At 31.0% G+C, this 16,377-nt stretch overlaps 1 protein-coding gene and 1 long non-coding RNA gene across 3 annotated transcripts in view; one reads left to right on the top strand and one right to left on the bottom strand.

Moving 5' to 3' along the window:
- LOC111707337 (uncharacterized) overlaps nucleotides 1–1,870 on the top strand; it is a gene marked incomplete at its 5' end in the record, with an annotated part of 37,500 nt that extends 35,630 nt beyond the window's left edge. Inside the window, 1 exon segment of the mRNA XM_023480424.1 lies at nucleotides 852–1,870. Coding sequence (XP_023336192.1) covers nucleotides 852–991 — 140 coding nt within the window.
- Nucleotides 1,871–2,196: 326 nt separating this feature from the next.
- Nucleotides 2,197–6,987, bottom strand: LOC111707345 (uncharacterized). 2 transcript variants are annotated; one of them, XR_002766416.1, is made up of 4 exons: nucleotides 6,503–6,987; nucleotides 4,432–4,512; nucleotides 3,779–3,892; nucleotides 2,197–2,332 (listed from the first exon to the last, which is right to left on the bottom strand). It is a non-coding gene; the product is annotated as an uncharacterized LOC111707345 (long non-coding RNA). The 2 variants fall into 2 exon arrangements; XR_002766415.1 differs by lacking the exon at nucleotides 2,197–2,332 and having other exon boundaries at nucleotides 3,624–3,892; nucleotides 6,503–6,627.
- Nucleotides 6,988–16,377: the final 9,390 nt, after the last annotated feature.

Below are 16,377 nucleotides of genomic sequence, written 5' to 3'. Positions count from 1 at the left end.
TACTAATATTCCCATATCTTCATGTATCTTCCCATATCTTTACTGATATTCCCATATATTTCCTGATATTCCCATATATTCCTTGATATTCCCATATCTTCCCTTATATTCCCATATCTTCATGTATCTTCATATATCTTCACTAATATTCCCATATCTTTACTGATTTTCCCATATCTTTACTGATATTCCCATATCTTCCCTGATATTCCCATATCTTTACTGATATTTCCATATCTTCCCTGATATTCCCATATCTTTACTGATATTTCCATATCTTTCCTGATATTCCCATATCTTTACTGATATTCCCATATCTTCCCTGATATTCCCATATCTTTACTGATATTTCCATATCTTCCCTGATATTCCCGTATCTTTACTGATATTCCCATATCTTCCTTGATATTCCCATATATTCCCTGATATTTCCATATCTTCCCTGATATTCCCATATCTTCCCTGATATTCCCATATCTTCCCATATCTTCCCTGATATTCCCATATCTTTACTGATATTCCCATATCTTCCTTGATATTCCCATATCTTCCCTGATATTCCCATATTTTCCCTGATATTTCCATTTCTTCCTTGATATTCCCATATATTCCCTGATATTCCCATATCTTTACTGATATTTCCATATCTTCCAACAATTTCCCATATTTTGTCAAAAGTTTCCATGTCTTCCCATAACTTCCCTGATATTCACATATCTTCCCACATCTTCTCATGATTTCTACACCTTCCCATATCTTTCCATAACTTCCACTATCTTCCCTTTTATTAGTCTATCTATTCCCACACCAATTATACTCAATTTTGTGAATTCATATTCCATATTATCCAGGTATACCGGCGTGGCCTGTCCAGCTACCAGCGCGCCGAGCAGAGCGGGAATCCCGTTATACGGGGAATACAAGTGATGAAAGTTCAGCGGGGTTTAACAGCAGACATCGAAGAAATAAGCAGAGATCAATTCATCAGTAGACATTTAATATACATTTCTACAATTAGCAGACAATTTAACTTTTATAAACACTTCTACAATAAGCAGACAATTAAGCATCTAGTAGGCATTTCTACAATTAGCAGACAATTAAGCATTTAGTAGACATTTCTACAATTAGCAGACAATTTAACTTTTATAAACACTTCTACAATAAGCAGACAATTAAGCATCTAGTAGTCATTTCTACAATTAGCAGACAATTAAGCATTTAGTAGACATTTCTACAATTAGCAGACAATTAAGCATTAAGTAGACATTTCTACAATTAATAGACAATTTAACAGTTAGAAGACAATCCTACAATCAGTAGAAAATTTAACTTTTAAAGGAAATTCCACAATTAGCAGACAATTTAACATTTAGTAGACATTTCTTCAACAAGCAGACAATTAAACATTTAGAAGACATTTATACAATTAGCAGACAAATAAACATTTAGTAGGCATTTCTTTAATTAGCAGACAGTTTAACATTTAGCAGACATCTCTACAACAAGCAGACAATTAGACATTTAGCAGACATTTCTACAATTAGCAGACAATTTAACTTTTGAAGACATTTCTACAATTAGCAGACAATTTAACATTTTGTTGACATTTCTACAATTCTTTAATATATTTTTAGTCTGCGGACACCCGTTTTACGTGCCTTATTATCACAAAAAATATGTATATAAAATTCTAAGTTTGATATTAAAACATTCTCCTTCTACGATATTGTTGATATATTTATTAGAAATAAGAATATATTTGTTTGCAATAAAATAGTTTTTTCCCTTGTTGATTATCCTGTTTGATGTATAATTTTCAAACAAACAAATGAGAAACATTTATGAATTAAATTTGAAACTTTGATTAAAATTATTCCAAACTAAATTAAAATCATTTCTAGTCTTAAGTCACTAAAAGATTGAACTTTTTTATAAAAAGATAAAATTAAATTTCTATGTTTGTATATTTTGTGTAATTCATGTTTTTGATTTATCAAAATTTAGCCATATTGTACATAATATTTTGAAGAAAATAATCGTTCAATGAATAGAAATAAATGTTGAAATATGAATAAAATTAAGAAAAACAAATTATTCATCAGTTCAAGACGAATCATTAAATGAAAAAATTAAAAATCGACCACTCTAAATGATCTTTATTTTTTTAATTAGTGAAATGCTGAATGGGTTTCGAATTTGTCAAAGAGGAACATCTACCATGGTTCATGAGTTAAACACACAAAAGAGATTACCACTGTTTAGATATAGATACAGGCTTGTTCTATAAAAAACTTGAGGCCAAGCAGTATAGGTGTTTATGAGTTTTTATCTGGCAAACAAAAAAAACAAAGATTACTTTTTTATATTCATACTTCTTTATATATAAATATGATGCTTAATCTAATTATAAAAATAATTTTAAAGAGACAGACAGGCTATGCAAGGTTGCTAAGCTGAGTATGCAGTGTTGTGGACAAATTTTTTAGGATTCATTTGAGACATATAAAACGTTTCCATGATGTATAATTACTGAGTTTGAGCGCAAAGTCGACGTTAAAAATCATGAATTTAGGTGAATACGTTTTCAGAATCGTTTTTTAATCATTAAATAACGACGACAAAAAATATTGTAAAAATTCTATAGTAAACTAATTACATATTTAGGAACATATATCTCAAAAGAAATTTGTCAATAAGTCAAAGTTAGAATTAATTATTTCCTTTTTCATCATTATATTGAATTTTATCGAAGACGATTATCGGCCTCTTTAAGATAGTTCCACAAAGCAAGTCTCTGGAAGCTGGGAAGAACTTATACTGAAAATATATACTGGTTGAAGTTAGATTCCGTCCTCACGACCTCTACAATATATATATTTTCTATAAATTTGTTCGAAAATTTTTCAAATTCTTCAAATGTCGTCTTTTTAATAAAAATTCCGGAAAATATGCAGAAAATCTTTTTTATTAAAGAGAGATTATAAAAACTAATAATTGAATTAGACTACTTATTTTAGATGATAAGAGTTAATTTTTTATTTTCTCACCTGTTCCTAAACAACTAATTAGTTTACTGCAGATTTTTTTTTTACATTTTTTGTCGTCGTTATTTAGTAATTTAAAAACAATTCTGAAAAGTACGATTTTGAACGTTGACTTTGCGCTCAAACTCAGGATTTACAGATCTTTAAAAAGTTTTTTAAGTCTCAAATGAATCCTAAAAAATTTGTCCACAACACTGTATACTCAGTTTAACTACCTTACATAGCCGGTCTGTCCCTTTAAGAGATTTTCAAGCTAACATCTCCATAATCGACCGGAGATAAGGTTTTAAAAATTCTCTAAGGAGTTATTTAAAGCAGTCTTTAAAATCAGCATTTGAATGCATTTATTAATGAATGCAAACCTATTTTTCTACAAAATAGAAGGAAAAGGTTTTACAAATCCTACTCATGAGAACAGTACCAAGAGCATAAAACTTACAGAGAAGAATAATAACTAACTAATTCTCTATTAATTGATTGTTATAGATTAGTATTATTTTTTATCATTTTCATAATTCATATTTCTTGCCTCCCTCTAGCAGATATAGGTTGCATGTACACAACAAAATGAAGGGATTCATGTACAAGAATATATTTCATTGGAGAAAGGTTGTATGCAAACATTATATCTAATTGATAGAGGTTGAATGTACAAAAATATATTCGATGAATGTAGGTTGCATCCATACACAAGAATTTTATCAATTGATCAAAATAAAAAGTTTAATGACCTATCCTTGTTGAAGTTTGACTGAGCAATCCTTGAGAAGTGTTTTCCAGGTTTCCAGGGATTTATTTATTTCCTCAAACCTTACTCCTACCTCAAGCTGTGCAGTACTCTCAGCCTTAAAGGAATTCTTCACTAATTTGATAAATATGTGATATCCTAGGTTTAAGTGGTACCATAACTATTAGCCTATATTAGCACTTTAAAACAAATAGGATTTTCCAAAAAAATAAAGATATTTTCCTGAACCAAAACAAATTCTAAAAATTAAAAGATTTTTATGAAAATATTTTTCTAAAAACCTGGAAAACAAAAATATTTTCCTAAAAACAAAGAAATTTTCCTGAAAAACTAATATATTTTCCTAAAAAACAAAAAGATTTTCCTGAAAACCAAAATGATTTACCTAAAATCAAAGATTTTCCTTTAAAAAAAAGATTTTTCTAAACCAAAAAACAATTAATTAAAACCAACAGATTTTTTTAAAACAAAAAAAATTTCCTTAAAAATCTCTTACAAATTTTCTTTTACCATGAAACCTTAAAAAAAAAACGATAATGTTCTCCAATAAAAACCTAATTAAAAATTTTTTCGTCCCACTGAAAAGTAAATAATGTAAGAAATGTTTCCATAGAAAAGTATCTATTAGAGAAATACCTGTCTATTTTTATCACACTGAAGAACTCTGTTCAAAGTCTCTATCTCCTCTATTTCTATTTTGCGTATGTTTGCACTCGTCTAAAAATGTCGTCTTTGTAAATATCGTCAGCACCGCGGTACCTATTCGACGACTGAAAAGTTTTTTACAGAGTGTCGGAATGAAAATGGAATTTAATGAAGATTTAGAGATCGTATTGGTTCAGAATTAGCATTTATAATTGTATACGCAGTACCATAGAGAATAGAATATATAGAGAGGAATTTACTAGAAAAAAGTGTAAAACGGCCATTTTGTTGTACTGTTTCCATGCTGCAGGTGTACTTCACATATTTATGCTATATAACCTGTTGGGCCCTGGAATATCATTTTATAGAAAATCTAAAATTATTGTTAAAAGAAAACCAAATTATGAAATAGGCTGGTTTCATAATTGACCAATGATGATCATTTCACATAGACTTTACAAACGATGATTTTCCGTTATAACTATAAATCAAATGATGTTTTTATTCACCTAATTCATTATAAAGTTCATTCAACACAGGGGCGTACGAAGGGGGGGGCCGCGCCCCCCTCTACGCGTGCCCCCCCCCTGAGAGGCTGAGGGGGGGCATCCATGGGGGAGGCTCTTTTAATATTACATCTGCTTGCATTTCCCTTCCTCAGGTCAGGCACAGTGGTGTACCTAGGGGGGGCAGTAGTTCTCTTGCCCCCCTGGGAGTTCCAAAAATACAAAATTAAAAGGAAACTACGTTTAGAAAGTAACACCTGACCTGACAATGACAAAGACTAAGGATTTGTCTAAATTCACTGTTAATACAAGGAGAGAAAAGTTTTAGCCTTCTAAAGAGAATACTTCTTTACACAAGATGAACTATGACGGAGAGCAAACTTAACGATCTTGCAAAAAATCATTGAAATGTTTGTGCAAGCAAATCCCAGAAAATTGTAGCTTAAAAGATTTTGTTAAAATGTAGATTGAGTAAATTCTATCTAAAAACTTCAGAAGAAATTTCGTTTATTCGTAAAAATATAATTTTTAATGATGCTGTGATTATTGATTTAGTTAGCTGTGATGGAGTTAAGTGATAAACTTATAGAGTCAAAAAGTTAGTTTTTCAAGCAAAGGAATAATTTTTAGACTCTAAGGTTAGTAACACCCAAAAAAGTAGTCTTTTTGGTGTATTTTTATGGTGTACAAAATAAGTCCAGGTGGGAGAGGGGGGGGGGCAAAAAAAATTTAAAAAAGGTATTAATATTTTTTCAAAAAAGGGGTTTTTAAGGGGAAGACCAATGTTGCCAAGGGGGGGGGGCCAAAAAAAATTTGCACCCCCCAAACAAAAGCCCTCGTACGCCCCTGATTCAACAGTTTAAAAAATTCGAAATTGAAATGGATAGTCTAGGGAACATACTGTATTAATGTACTCTACTGCATATAATTTGTGAACATTTACATGATTTGTACACTTTGAACTCCCTTTCAGGCTGAAAGGGACTGAAAAAATTCATACCGAGAGATTCTTTTAATTCCTCTCTATATATTCTATTCTCCATGCGCAGTACGCTCCTAATTTTACAGAATTTATATCTGCTTTCAAGTATATAGTTAATAAAAGAAATAAAGGGATGTTTTGTTATTTTAAAAACTGTATGATGTACGTCTGTAATATTTATTCCATGAACATTGTATAGAAATTTTCGCCTCATGAACTCATATCAAATTCTTAACTCGTAACATTTATAAATAAAAACGACTATCTCTAAATCCATATGTATTAGTTTCACTACTTTTGTACAATTTAACCTTACAGTACAGTGTACAACAAAGAATGTTGTCTACTATGAACATGTTTAATTGTTATACTTACGAGAAAACATATAAATCTGTTAAAAAGAAAAAAACATAAAAATCTGGTTAAAAGAAATTATGGAATTCATGGAATTTCAAGAGAGAAAATTCTGTTTGAGATCAGACGAGCTAAGAATGAAAATTCAAAAACACATTTAATTAAATTCGAAACATTTTAGCTTTCAAGGAGCCAATTTTCAAAACTATTTGAACTTTACCTTGTATTTCAGGACCTGTACTGTAAAGAATGCGAGAACAAATGTGAAAATGGAAGGCATCAGAACAAATGTCCGAAACAACGACATTTTCATTTTTATGTCGTCTTTAAATGCCATAGAAACTTTCATAAAAGAAAAATATGACATATATTGTCTTCTTGAGATATAATGCGGCATTGATTCGCACATCTAATTTATGAAGTACAGCATTAGAATCTCCCCATAGGAGTTGGTTCATTTTACCGCTCTAACTTACTTATGCATTTTATAGCACTAAACATGTACACTTTAGAACTATAAAGCACTTGTGTCTAGCTTAAGTTTTAAAAAAGTAACTGGCAGTATTTTATCGATTTTTGTGTGAGAGCTTCCAACCCTTAATTCACAGTGTGTACTGTCCCGGTTAGCCTTAAATAGTCTGTATGTGTACTGTACTGCTTGCTCTAGTTGTTTAAAAGTCGGATCGGTCCTTTAAAATGAAACGGAGTTTACAGTGACCTATAAAACTCTGGAGTAAGAAGACGACATTTAAGAAATGTTATGGACATTTTATATTATTATAAAGCAAATATATCAACAAAAGATGAGATTTCAGAGACGACCGTATGTAATCTTTGGACATCAAACGGATAATTTTATTAAAAGAGGTTGCGGCCGTTATTGACGTTTTTTCCTTTGTGTTTGTAACCGGCCTGCATATACACTGTACACTGTACACTGTACAGTACTGCAAAGCCGGAAATTAAAAAAAGTATCTTTAAACGAGACTCTCAAGTCTACATAATTGTGTAGATATTAATGTAAGAACCAGAAAATAATAATTCATCCACATAAAATAATATTTCAAAGCAAAAAAATATATGTACAGGGTGTCCCAAAAAACATTGTAAAGATGTGTCTATAATGTCTCCGCAAGATGAACAGTGAAGACGGACAAGTTTACTCTGTTTGTATACTGCAATTTTCTTGTTTTACTAAGTACGACCGTATGCAGTCAAAACATAAACAAACAAAATGTGAACATAGCAGACAATACTCTTACAGATAACAGCTTTCTCAGTAGGTATCACTATACTAAATTAAAGAATTCAGAACTCAGAGCCCAAAACTTAATACAGGGTAACGTTATAAAACCTAATATTGGAAATGTGGTAGAGCAATTTTGTAGACATCAAAATTATTTTTGTTAGAAATATTTTTTTCTTGTTTAGTTTCAAAATCACTTTAAAAAATTTTATTTCTTAATGTACATTTGTGTATATACCCCATAAAAGGAAACTCAGGAGTTTCCTTAAACAATGTTCAAATTTCCGGCTGAAAATGTACCTACTATACACTATATACAAATGAACATGCCTATTCAATGTTTTTTAAGATTATGTAAATATTTGAGAAAGGTTTAGTGTAAATATTGTTTTAAACTAAAAATATTTCAGCTGTTTTTAAATGCATACATCTTCTACATTTTAAACCATCTGTTCTCTTTAGAACACAGAGTGAGCCAAATATAACGATTATTATTTTGAATCTAATTGTTATTATCATTTTCGTTATCATTTTCATTTTATAAACAATTATTATTCTTTTCAATTTGATAATTAATATTGATTTAGTCTTAATAATGATTTTTATTTTTATCTTCATAATTATTATCTTTCTTTAAAAACTAAATCTTGTATCTTCTAATATCTACTTTGATTGTCTGTTTGTTTGTAACCGATAAACGTTTAAAAAAGTTTTTGTTGGACCTAGGGAAGGTTTATTTCGATTTTTCAAAATCCACGAAAAAAAAATAAAAGAGCAACAATTAAAAGTTGAACTCGAAGATGTGCTTTAGCTCCCTGAAAGTCTTGTATAACTAAATATAATCATTTTTAATAATATTATATTTTTTTATCTTCATGAATATTATAATTTTTTTGTTTCATTTTATCATTTTAGTCTAGACTACAGTGAGAACCAGAAAACTGTGGAATAGGAAGACGACATTAAAGTAATAAAAAAGTATATATGATGTTGTTACAAAGTAAGTAGATTTAGCAGTAGCTTGAAAAAACTTATTTAGTAAAATGGGTCTTTTTACTCTGCACAATTACTGTAAGTCATGTTCATGGGAATTTTTTAAGTCATAAATTGAGGCTTACTATTCAAGAGTTTTCTGGTTCTCAATGTAATAATTCTCAATTATAACATTATTAATTCTTTCCATTATTAGAGAAATAACGGAGTTACCAATGTGCTCCGTTTTCATACATTAAAGGTGTTTTTGCTTTACAGCTGTTGAAAAATATTTGAGTTGGAGTTCGCCGTCACTGTGATTTAATGGTCTCACACTCTCAAGCAAAAATCGTGGAGAATTTGGCCAATTACTTCTAAAAATTTAAAGCTAACAACAAGTGCTTTACAGTGCTAAAATGTATATGTAAAGGGCTACAGAAAAGCATAAGTAAGTTAGAGCGGTAAAATCTAAGCTTAGGGCGTCGCGACACATCAAAGGTCAATCCTGTCTTAAAATTGATAAGACTGTTTATAAGCAGACTGAATCTATGTGCCGTATTCTTTACAAACATGCCTAATTCAAGCAATATTTGTTTATGAATAAATATTCGCAAACTAGCCCTAGTCCTGCTATTTCCCAAATGTGATCTGCCAATTTTTGCTTTCAAAAATTTAAGATTTTGTTTAAATTTAAATTTATCAAATAAAACTGTGAAAATATATAATTACTAGGCTTTTAGGGCGTTTTGCGCCCATCTTCTATTTAAATTGTAAACATGTTCTTTTTGTTTACATTTTAAAACAAAGAAGAAAAAAAATTTTGCGGATTTTAAAAAAAAATCGCGGATTTTCAAGAATTTAAATTTTTTTACAAAATTGAAAACCTTTAAAACACATTTTTAAATTTTTTATCATTGATAAACCTTCCCTGTGGTCACTTAATGTCCCACAAAAAATGTGGGCCCGATCGGTTCAGCCGTTTTGACGTTTATTGGATACAAACAAACAGACAGACAAACAGACAAATAGACAGACAAGCCAAATTTATAGATAGACTAGCCTTAGAGGGCGCTTCGCGCCCATCTTCTAAATTAATTGTGAACATGTTCTCTTTGTGTACATCGTAAAACAAAACAAAAATAATTCGCGGATTTTCACAAAAAATTTCGTGGATTTTCAAAATTTTAACAAATTTAATGGAGATCAAATTTTGATGGAGACAAATATTTGAAATTTCAATCATTCATAAACCTTCCCTGGGGTCCCTAGATGTCCCACAAAAAAATTGGGCCCGATCGGTTCAGCCGTTTTGACGTTTATTGGATACAAACAAACAGACAGACAAACAGACAGACAAGCCAAATTTATATATAGATTAACAAAATTATCCAGTAATCTTAAAAGCAAAATATAGAACCCCACATTTTGGACTACAGGGGCTATTTTGTGATCATTGATTTTTAAAAAACAATATTGCTCATGCTTATGTTGTCTGTAATGTTTGCCGCGAACTATTATTAAGGCCAAAGACTATTTTCAAGCGAAATCCGACTTTATTGAGTCTTTGTCTCAAACTCTGATTTTCCAATATCTTCGCAACCCAATGTCGTAGACCTTAGATATTTCAAACTGTGAATTGTGTAAACCAAATAAGTTTGAAATATCAAGGTTTTACCCTTGAAAATCAAAACAATTTTTCCAAACGATTTATTTACCATTAGATTTGGTTCATATCTTTGGACAAGAAAATAATGGCTAAACATAATAAAGGCAAACTTATCGAGCATTTAATCTTGAAATTGATAAAAAATCTAAGATTCTTATGGAGCCTCAAATCTATGCCAGTAGCAAAAAAGATTATAGAGGTCCTTAGACAAATGAAAACAATATCCTAGAAGTTGCTGTAAATGTAAACGATTCAATCCTAAATACTTCATACTCAAAAAAAAAGTTACAAAAAAAATAACCAACTTAATCGCCAAAAAAACATACAACATTTTTGTCGTTTATTTATTCCTTGCATTTCTTTTGGGATTAAAATTTAATGTTAAAGAGTTTTCAGTTGTTTGAAGTTTATATCTTCAAGATGATTTGTGAAGATCTTTTAATCTATTATGAGAGATATTTATTATTTTTCTAGTTCTCATCCTTCATATTAAATTCAATATATTAAAAGTAGAAAATTTATTGTTCAGAAGATTGAAAAAAATATATTTAAATTTAATCTGTTTTTAGTTTAGAATATATGTTCTCAAAGTTGTTAGATAAAAACAAAAGACTTATAAAGACGAGGTTTTAACAGGGAGTAAGGAATAGAAGGGAGAGACAACTGACGCGGTTCGCCCTACCATATGATTATACATGCTTTGCAGACGGTACTCCATTTTATATCGAGCTGTTTGATTTTTTTAGTAGGGCCCCACAGGAAAAATATGTATTGGCTCAATTTTCTTTCACCAGTTTCGCCAATACATATTTTTCCTGTAGGGCCCTACTAAAGGAACCAAACAGCTCGATATAAAATGGAGTACCGTCTGCAAAGCATGTATAATCATATGGTAGGGCGAACCGCGTCAGTTGTCTCTCCCTTCTATTCCTTACTCCCTGGGTTTTAAACACATTTAAAGTTTTACAAATTTTCAAATTGTTTATTCCAAACGTTTGCTTTTCTTCCACAAATTTTAGGATACTAGACTTTGATTCAATCTCTATCCAGCGCGCGAAAGGTCGTCTTTCCTACCCTTCCCCCTCCTATTTCTGATCGGTTTAAAGCCAGAGAAATATCTCAGTATTACCTCCGTCTCCGACAAAGGAAAACATTGAAAAGTAAAACTTTTTATTTAGTGAATACTTAAATCCTACAATCCATGAATAATTCTGCAATCCATAGCAATTCTACTTAAACAACCAGGTTTTATTTTCAGAGGTAACATCCAAATGTTTAGACTGATCAGATCACATCCTCCAATCCCAAATCACTCCTCAAATATCCCTGACACACTTAAAGGGACTGTAAAGGGAAAATGACAGAGGGCTGAAAGCTTATCACTTTAGCTCTTGATCGCGACCCATGAAAGTTTTATCTGATGTTCCTGTCTCGAGAAATTGATATAAAACTGTGTTAAAATTATACAAAAGTTCATATATGTAAAATTTAGAAAATCTTAAACTTAAATCACGTGATCAGAACTATCACCAATGGCAGAGCAGTACACTGGTCACGTGTCTCCGCCTGTATCACGTGACCACTTTACTGCACTGCCATTGGTGGAATTTCTGGTCAAGCAATACGGACGTTTAAATAATATTATGAATTAAATCTATAAAAAAAATAGAAATAACAAATATAAAATTAGAATTGGAGTAAACCTAAGTTACAATTAGCTTTCTCTGGGATATGATCGTTTTCAGATTGGTTGCATATTTGCTGAATTTGATCTATTTAAACCCACTACTTTTATACAAAATTGTATATATATTAATTTTCGTATAAATTTGACAAAGTTGTAAATCAGTTTCTCGAGATAGGAACATCAGATATAACTTTAATGGGTCGCGATCGAGAGCTAAAGTGATTAGCTTTCAACCTATACCCCCTTTCATTTTTCCTTTACAGTCACTTTAACTAGTAAGTTACCCAATTAAACACTAAAAACAATTTTATTCTAATATTTTATATTTACTAAAACTGTATTTTGTAGGTTTGAAATAAATTCATTTATTTTAAACTTTGTGTTTATGGACTAAAAACAATTTTATTCTAATATTTTATATTTACTAAAACTGTATTTTGTAGGTTTGAAATAAATTCATTTATTTTAAACTTTGTGTTTATGGATTAGATTAGCCAATAAACCTGATCTCCGACTCCGTGATTTGTATTAACAATCTTATCTTACAATATAAAACAAAAACAAAAGAAAGTTTGCAGATTTAATGATATTTTTTTGATATTTCTTTGTGGATTTTCAAAATTTTACAAAAAAAAACAAAAATGTTTGGAGACAATTTTTTGAGATTCTAAACATCTAGATTCCTTCCTTGGGGTCATGTGAGGTCCCACACAAAATTTTGGCCCAATCGGTCCAGCCGTTTTGACGTTTATTGGTTACAAACAGACAGACAAGCAAAGTATATATAGATAGATATGGAAAAACCAGAAAAAAATCGTTTTTAATTGATCATGTCATTTTCTTTTATGATAAAATTTAAAAAACACAATTTTTAAAGAACACAATTTTGAAATGCTGAAACATTTACGGTGTTTTGCTGCCTGTTAAGAGCCCTAAGAGTGAATACACATAAAGATATGAAAAATATTATTGTGTGAGCAGTCTGTTTGGATGATGATGGTTAAGGATGGTTAATAAGAATTTTATCCATTCAGTGATTTACTCATCTATCATCGGTCATCCTGTTTTACTAATTACAGCACACATCCTGCCACCATCATCTATGTATGAGTTTGGATTGTGTGTTTGTCTGTCTGCGTCCAATAAACGCCAAAATGGCTGAACCGATAGGGCCAAAAGTTGTTAATACATTATACTTGAACCCAGGGAGATTGAAAGTTTATGGATGACATTATTGACATTGATTATTTCTGAAAACGCACAAATTTAAATATAAAAATCTGCAAAAATTTCTTGTTTTTGGTAGAACGACAAAAATTGGTGTCAAAGTTAAAATTGTTTTTATAAATTCATTCATTCTTGTCTTTAATTAATCATTAATTATTTTTATTTATATTTATCAATATTAACGACCTACCCACCATAAATACTACAGTACCCTTTATCTGTAGTAAAGCGGTGTTTTGCTGGTTCTGAAAAATAACAAAATCGATTTGATGATTTTCCGGTGAAAACTCTAACTAGAAACCCTCCCAACCCCCCAACCCCTGCCTTTATCCCCCCCTCCCTTCTGCTGCCTGAAACCGCGTCTACTGCCTGTTTCCTGCCTGAATCGGCAATTAAACTATGCCAGTATAATTATGACCGAAAATATTTATTTTCACGTTAGGGGGAAATATTTGGACGTTATTTTTTAAATAATAATTCAATTAAATGATCCAATCCATCTCCTCTAATCCCTCTCCTCCAATCCCTCAGCTACAATCCCTCTCCTTCAATCCCTCTCCTCCAATCCATCTCCTCCAATCCATCTCCTCCAATCCCTCTCCTCCAATCCCTCTCCTCCAATACCTTTCAACTCCAGTGTTTTATAACCATCCTACCATATTCAGTTTGAATTTTGAATTTTATGTTTTCTGGTTTTCATTAATATTGTAATTCCTGATAATTCATGAACAATCAGATTCCTATCATGGATTTATTTAAATTATTGATAAAACACTAAACATGGCAGCTAGGATGAGTAATATTGATTTTAGACCAGCACTTGAAACCTTTTTTTTATTAAATATTTGTATTAAAAATCCAGAACTTTCTTTGTTTCGATGTTGAAATTGCCTGTAGGTAAATACATTCATGTGATTTGCTTTGTTTGAGTTTAAAACCTGAAAATAGTTTCTCTATTCGTAATATCTATCATATACTTGTATTTCAGGCACTCCAAACACGTAAAGCTAACTATAACAACGACGTACATCTTGTCGAGAAATGTTTAGTTAGTTTAGATTAGTTTTAGTTATCATTTCTCATTCGATGACGGGCAAAAATGAAATAGGTTATAAAGTTAAGACCCACTGGATGTTTAATCAGGACCTCTAGTTCACCGTGGTGTGTCCAGATTTTGTCTTTCTTAATACTTTGCAATCAGACATATTTTTTAATCAGTTCTTAAAATTTTAAACTGTTCATGAAAACTCTAATTAAGAGTTAATTGTATCATTTTTACGGATGAAAAATTGTTTGGTACATGGCGGTAAATCCAATCTGCGGACAAAATGTACTCTTGAAAAACTACATTAAAAAGCTTTTGGATTACGTTATCCATTTTTTCATCTGAGAACGGATTGGAGCAAAAAATGTAATTTTCCAATTTAAATAACTCAAGGTCAATGTGAGTTTAACATTAATTTTAAGAAACGCACGAATTAATTATTATTTTTGTTTCATATAAGAATTTTCAAAACTGATACTTTGTTTTGTTTTTATTTTGAAAAACGATCCTTTTCAAAAACGTTTCGTTTTTCGCTTTTTCTTCGTCGTTAACCACGCGATCAGTTCATTTATAGAAAAGTAAACCCTAATCGTATAATACTTATTTGTATTATAAAAGCCGTAGATGGGGGCTCACATTTTAAATAAATGGAACGCTGAACATTTGACTAAAATATATATTAATCTGTGTTCTCAGGTATACAGTACACATAGGCCTAGATGATGAACCTAAATTGGGAGCAAAGTCCGAGGGTGATGGTTTGGGGGGGGGGACAAATTACATGTGAGAAGGAGAAGGAGGGGGAGGATTCCACTTGGAATAGATGTGGTATGGTTTATGGGGGGGAGGATGTCCATTTTATAGGGAGGGTTGATGGGGGCAGGTGCACTCTTCTGTACATGTAAATTAATTTTAGAAGCTGAAATCCAATCTGTTCAGATATTTGATTTAATGTTTTGTTGCCTCCCCCCCCCCTCTCTCTGTTATCTAAACTCATATCGATGGTTTTGTAGTCTCCAGGTACACCTAGGACCACAGGGATCCTCTTACCAGATTAGATTTTAATACTCTGGTGGAAGATATTTCATAATAATTTGACCGAATTTATGCAAGTAAACTTATCCATCATTTAAAGGGACTAATCATCAATTTTACAGTTGAGTGTTCGTGATGAGGCAATGTAGATGATATTGTATATTGTATACTGATATTGTAAATTCATTTGTATTTGCATTATTATTTTCAGAAAACAGAGGCAATACAAGTTTTTATACTGTTTTATAAAGATTCGAAATTTAATGATTTCATCTATACATAAATTTGATTTGGCTTGTCTGTCTGTCCGTTTGTATCCAATAAACGTCAAAACGGCTGAGCCGACGCGATCGGGCCGAAATTTTTTTTATTTTTGGAAAAAATTTTAAATCTTGAAAATCCGCGAAATTTTATTCCCTTTGTTTTTCAACGTTATTATGAAAACATGTTGACAGCTGAACCAGAAGATGGGCGCGAAGCACCCTACAGCCTAGTTCTTTAAAAATGTATACTTTTATCTCAACCCTAAATATTCTGTATTTGAGCATTTAATTGTGTACACTTGATTGGGTGAATTTCTTATTTTGAAAATGAAATGGTGGAAAATTGTAAAATAAATAAATTGTTAATACGCTTGACGCATGTGAAACATGTTCAAGAACAGGTAGGAAACTCATTCAAAATCAGTCTTTTTTCTAGTTTATGAAAAGGATGAGAATAAAAGACGACCTCAAACTTATATAAAACGCCGATCCCGAGGTTAAATCAAGCTTTCTGCCTAAACATCGTCATAATTTTATATTAAAAAATATATATTTTGTTATGAAGCTTCTAAGGCGCGTCGCTTCGCGGACTTTGTTCAATAAAAAATACATGTAATCATTTTATTGTCTCTTTTAGTCTTTACGTCATAGTAATAAGAGGGAAATTTGATAATTTCTTTTTATCATTGGTGAGTTTTCAAATTCTCGTCAAATAAAAAAGTTTTGAAAGTAACATAATTTGATTCAATTGTTGAACTTTTAAAACGTAATTCGTTCACAATTCGTCTATCCCGGGAGCAGGATAACAAATCATATTTCAGCTTTTGTTAAAAAATGTACTGAAGCTCTTTCCTGCATGGGGTCCCTTTCATGCTTATTTTTGTTTTAGATACAGGGTGTCCCAATAAATATGGCAGTTGAGAGTCGATTAAAAAATGTCTTAAATCTTCCATC

Source organism: Eurytemora carolleeae, unplaced genomic scaffold (assembly GCF_000591075.1).
Source record: "Eurytemora carolleeae unplaced genomic scaffold, Eaff_2.0 scaffold742, whole genome shotgun sequence".
Classification (NCBI taxonomy): domain Eukaryota; kingdom Metazoa; phylum Arthropoda; class Copepoda; order Calanoida; family Temoridae; genus Eurytemora; species Eurytemora carolleeae.
This window is presented reverse-complemented; position numbering and strand designations above follow the sequence as displayed.